Below are 5,000 nucleotides of genomic sequence, written 5' to 3'. Positions count from 1 at the left end.
GTTTAGGGTTTAGGGTTTAACATTCTTCTTTGTGATCTAGGATTTACGGCTTAGGGTTTATGATTTAGGGCCTAGGGTTTAGGGTTTAGGGTTTAGGGTTTGCGGTTTTGCGCAAGCCTCATACAGCGGAGCCGACCAATGTAGCAGCAGCAGCAGCAGCAGCAGCAGGAGCTCGACTTCTGCTGCTCACCTAGAAGCTACAGCAGCAGCAGCAGCAACATCGACAGCAGCAGCAGCAGCAGCAACATCGACAGCAGCAGCAGCAGTAATACCAGCAGCAGCGGCAGCAGCTGCTGCGGCAGCAGCAGCAACATGGCCTTCCATAGGCCTACGGCACACAGCCATTTGCTGCAGGCCCCCCGCCCAGCAGCAGCAGCAGCAGCAGCTGCTGCTGCTGCTGCTGCTGCTGCTGCAGATGCCACTCCTGTAGCCTTACGCAGCAGCGATATTCAGCAGCAACGGCAGCAGCAGCAGCAGCGGCGACAGCAGCAGCAACAGCAGCTGCTGCAGCTGCTGGGGTCCCCTATATCTTCAGCCAGCGAAAGCGCCCCAGGGTCTCCCCTGCCAGGACTGCAGCAGCAGCAGCAGCAGCAGCAGCAGCAGCTGCTGCAGCAGCAGAGCAGCAGCGAAGAGTTTCCCCTGCTGCCAGCGTCTGCTGTCGAAACAGCTGCCAGCCGCAGCCGCCGCCGCAGCAGCAGCAGCAGCAGCAGCAGCAGCAGCAGCAGCAGCTGCGTGCCCCGTGTGGCTGTGCTGCCGCCTGCTGCTGCAGAAGATGTTGCCCAGCAGCAGCAGCAGCAGCAGCAGCTGGCAAGCCCCATGTCCGGATTATCATCTCCTGAGCAGCCGCTGCTTCAGCAGCAGCAGCAGCAGCAGCAGCAGAAGCAGCAGCAGCAGCAGCAGCAGCAGCAGCGGGTGCTGCTGCTGTCTCCGCCGACGCCCCCCTTTTCTCCTTCTCTGACAACAGCCCCCACAACCTCTCGCCGCTGCACTGCAGCAGCAGCAACAGCAGCAGCAGCAGCAGCAGCAGCAGCAGCAGCAGGACGGAGCCTCTGCAGCTCTTCTGTGGCAAGCCCAGCTTCTCCTTTGTCTCCTTACAGCAGCAATTCCCCTGGCCCTTTTTCCCCGCAAGTCAGCTACAGCAGCAGCAGCAGCAGCAGCAGCAGCAGCGCAGCAGCAGCAGCAGCAGCAGCAGCAGCAGAAGACCGTGCTGCTTCCCTAGGGCCCCCCCCAAACCTCACAGGGGGCAACGCCAGTGTGCTGCAGCTGGGCAGCTGGCTGCTGCAGCGCAGCAGCACACTGCCGCAGCAGCAGCAGCAGCAGCTGCTGGAAAGCTTCCTTCTTCGCTTCGACTTTGTTGCTGCTGCTGCTGCTGCTGCTGACAGCAGCAGCAGCAGCAGCAGCAGCAATGGGGGCATTCTGGTGGAAAGGGAAGTCGTCGACGATGACGAGGGGGAGCCTCCTGCTGCTGCTGCTGGTGCAGCAGCAACAGCAGCAGCAGCAGCAGCAGCAGCAGCAGCAGCAGCAGGAGATGCTGCTGCCTTCACAACCCTCATGCTGGACCTCCTGGCGCTGCGGGCTGGCGAAGGAGCAGCAGCAGCAGCAGAATGTCTCGTGAACCACCTCAAAGAGGCGTAAACCCTAAACCCTAAACCCTAAACCCTAAACCCTAAACCCTAAAGACTGCATCCCAAGGGACTGCGGGCCCTTAGGCGGACTTGTCTTTCGCCTTTAGGCCGAGCCTCGAGGGTTTAGGGTTTGAGGTTTAGGGTTTAGGGTTTAGGGTTTAGGGTTTAGGGTTTACTTGCTTTGCTGCAGCTGCAGAGGGGAGCGCATGGGCTGCAGCGGGGACCCAGCTGCTGGTGCAGCAGCAGCAGCAGCAAACAGCAGCAGCAGCAGCAGCAGCAGCAGCAGCAGCAGCGCATGGCTGCGGCTGGGGCGCTTCGCCTTCCACAACCGCCGCGCTGTTAAGCAGAAGCTGCGAGCCATTCTCCAGCTAGGAGGCAAGGGTTTAGGGTTTAGGGTTTAGGGTTTAGGGTCTGGGGTTTGTGGATTAGGGTTTAGGGAATAGGGTTAGGGGTTTAGGGTTTAGGGTTTAGAGTGTGGGGCCGGCGCAGCGGGACAGAGGGTCTGGCAGCGCTCAAACACTAGGGTTTATTCTTTCCTGTTTTTCCTCAGGATTTAAAGTCTAGGGCTTTAGGGTTTAGGGTTTAGGGTTTAGGGTTTAGGGTTTAGGGCAGGGTTTAGGGTTTAGGGTTTAGGGTTTAGGGTTTAGGGTTTAGGGTTTAGGGTTTAGGGTTTAGGGTTTTGGTTTTCAGGAATGAAGGGCATATACATCGGGGCCCACCCAAACCCTCGCTTTCACTCCACGCGGACTTTCTTCGTCAGGAGAGAAGACCCCCAGCTAGCCACAGCTAGCCAGCCAGCTAGCCAGCCAGCTAGCCAGCCAGCTAGCCAGCCAGCTAGCCAGCTAGCCACAGCTAGCCAGCCAGCTAGCCAGCTAGCTGCAGCTGGGCAGCCAGCTGGCCAGCTAGCTGCGGAGGAGCAGCAAGCTGCAGCTGGCCAGCTAGCCACAGCTAGCCAGCCAGCTAGCCAGCTAGCCACAGCTAGCCAGCCAGGCGAGCAGCTAGCCACAGCCGCCCAGCCAGCTAGCCAGCCCGCTGGCCAGCCAGCTAGCCAGCCAGCTAGCCAGCCAGCTGGCCAGCTAGCTAGCCAGCTAGCTAGCCAGCTAGCCACAGCTAGCCGGGCCAAACTAGCCAAAGATGAAGACTTCAGTTATGTCCGCTGCGTCGAAAACATTCTTTCGGCAGACTAAGCGGCCAGGGCCATTTGCTTCAGCCTCAAACAGGTGCGTCACCCACAGCTAGCTAGCTAGCTAGCTAGCTAGCTAGCTAGCTAGCTAGCTGGCTAGTTGGCTAGCTAGCTAGCTGGCTAGCTGGCTAGCTAGCTGGCTGGCTAGTTGGCTAGCTAGCTAGCTGGCTAGCTGGCTGGCTAGCTAGCCGGCTGACTGGCTAGCTAGCTGGCTAGCTAGTCAGCTAACTGGCTTCCTGGGTAACTGGTTAGCTGGTTGCCTGGCTAGCTTGCTGGGTAGCTAGCTAGCTGGCTAGCTAGCTAGCTAACTGGCTGTTTGGTTGGCTGGCCAGCCGGGCTAGCTGGTTGGCTAGTTAGCTGGCTAGCTGGCCAACTAGCTAGCCAGCTAGCTAGCCAGTTAGCTAGCCAACTAGCTAGCGTGCCTATACCCAGCTGGCCAGCTAGCTAGCTAGCTAGCTAGCTAGCCAACTAGCTGGCCGGCTAGCTAGCCAGCTAGCTAGCCAGCTAGCTAGCCAGCTAGCTAGCCAGCTAGCTAGCGAGCCTATGACCAGCTAGCTAGCTAGCTAGCTAGGGAGCTAGCTGGCTAGCTGTTGAGCTAGCTGGGGCTGCGCTGTGTGCTGCTTGCTGCTGCTGCTGCAGCTAGCTGACTGCTTCCCCTGCTGCTGCTGCAGCATTTACGAAGCCCTCAAGAGAGCAGCACCAGCAGCAAAACAAACCCCCGATGTGCATGCAGCATTTGCCAAGTGTCTTCTTTGGCTAGCCCACAACATCCAATCCGTAAACCCTAAACCCTAAACCCTAAACCCTAAACCCTAAGCCCTAAGCCCTAAACCCTAGGCTTTGGAGCGCAGGGGCCTTGAAAGCCTTGGCTTCGAGCTGCGGCCACTTGGGAGCGCGCGAAAGCAGCAGCGCCTAAGCCCTAAACCCTAAACCCTAAACCCTAGCTAGACCCTAAACCCTAATGTGAGGGTTTAGGGTTTGTGCTGCAGCTGCGGGGACCCCTGTGGCGTTTGCTGCTCTCAAGAATGGCAGCAATTGACTCCGAGATAAAACAAAAGGACCCAAACTCTGTAGACGCGGAGCAGCTCAGCGCCTGGAAGGTAGGGTTTAGGGTTTAGGGTTTAGGGTTTAGGGTTTAGGGTTTAGGGTTTGGGGTTTGGGGTTTAGGGTTTAGTGTCTGGGGGCGAACTCGGGCGTAGAATTAAGAGTTGAGGCTTCAGGGATTAGGGCTTACTAGGGTCTGGAGTTCAGGGTTTAGGGTTTAGGGTTTAGGGTTTAGGGTTTAGGGTTTGGGGTTTAGGGTTTAGGACTCAGGGTCTAGGGTGTAGGGTTCCGGGCGTAGGATGTGGGACTTGAGGCCTAGGGTTTAGGGTTTAGGGTTTAGGGTTTGTGCGTTTCAGCGGGAGCAGCTGGCTGAGCTATCGCTGCAGCTGCAGCAAGGCTGCGTGGGCTTGGAAGCAGTGCAGCAGCTGCTGCAGCAGCAGCAGCAGCTGCTGCAGGAGCTTTATTGCCGAGTCCGCAGCGAAGAAGACATAGACGCAATGGCGAGGGTTTTGGACAGTTTGATGCTGCAGGTCTTTTCTTTTTTGAAGGCCCGCTTGGCAGCAGCAGCGCGGCCTCGTGCTGCTGCTGCTGCTGCTGCTGCTGCTGCTGCTGCTGCAGGCAGCAGCAGCGCAGCAGCAGCAGCAGCAGCAGCGGCAGTGCAGCGCTCGCAGCCCAGCAGCAACCCGGACTATTCGCCCTGCGCAGATGACTCGCCGCTGCTGTCGCCGGCGGAGGATTCCCCAGCAGCAGCAGCAGCAGCAGCAGCAACAGCAGCAGCAGCAGCAGCAGCAGCAGCAGACCCTCTAATCCCAGATTTGTATGAAGCATTTCTCAGAGTTGTGCTGCCAGTGCCCAGCTGTCGATACACCCAATTTGCTGTTTTCTTTGCTGCTTCTTTTGACCCCCAGGCGCAGCAGCTGCTGCTGCAGCAGCTTTTTCTGCTGCTGGCCAACAGACAAAGAAGCATCCGCCTCGTAAACCCTAAACCCTAAACCCTAAACCCTAAACCCTAAGGACACGCACGCCCGCACTTGCACGCTGCAGAAAAGCTGCGCAAACGCCGGCAGCAGCCTCGCTGCTGCTGAGCTGCTTCTGCTGCTGCTGCTGCTGCTGCTGCTGCTGCTGCTGCTGCAGCGCCGGGCGGCTTG

At 58.7% G+C, this 5,000-nt stretch overlaps 1 protein-coding gene across 1 annotated transcript in view; it reads left to right on the top strand.

Annotated features, from left to right (window-relative positions):
• Positions 1–3,833: 3,833 nt before the first annotated feature.
• The window catches only part of ENH_00012180 (phosphatidylethanolamine-binding protein, putative), a gene marked incomplete at both ends in the record, with an annotated part of 1,360 nt that continues 193 nt past the window's right edge, over positions 3,834–5,000 (top strand). The window contains 3 exons of the mRNA XM_013578957.1: positions 3,834–3,908; positions 4,209–4,826; positions 4,987–5,000. The exon at positions 4,987–5,000 is cut by the window's right edge and continues 193 nt beyond it. Of these exons, the coding sequence (XP_013434411.1) occupies positions 3,834–3,908; positions 4,209–4,826; positions 4,987–5,000 (707 nt within the window). The remainder of the gene's footprint in view (positions 3,909–4,208; positions 4,827–4,986) is intronic.

This window comes from Eimeria necatrix, genomic scaffold (assembly GCF_000499385.1).
Source record: "Eimeria necatrix Houghton genomic scaffold, Enh_scaff137, whole genome shotgun sequence".
Lineage (NCBI taxonomy): Eukaryota > Apicomplexa > Conoidasida > Eucoccidiorida > Eimeriidae > Eimeria > Eimeria necatrix.
The sequence above is the reverse complement of the archived record's forward strand: the minus strand, read 5'-3'. Positions and strand labels throughout refer to the sequence as shown.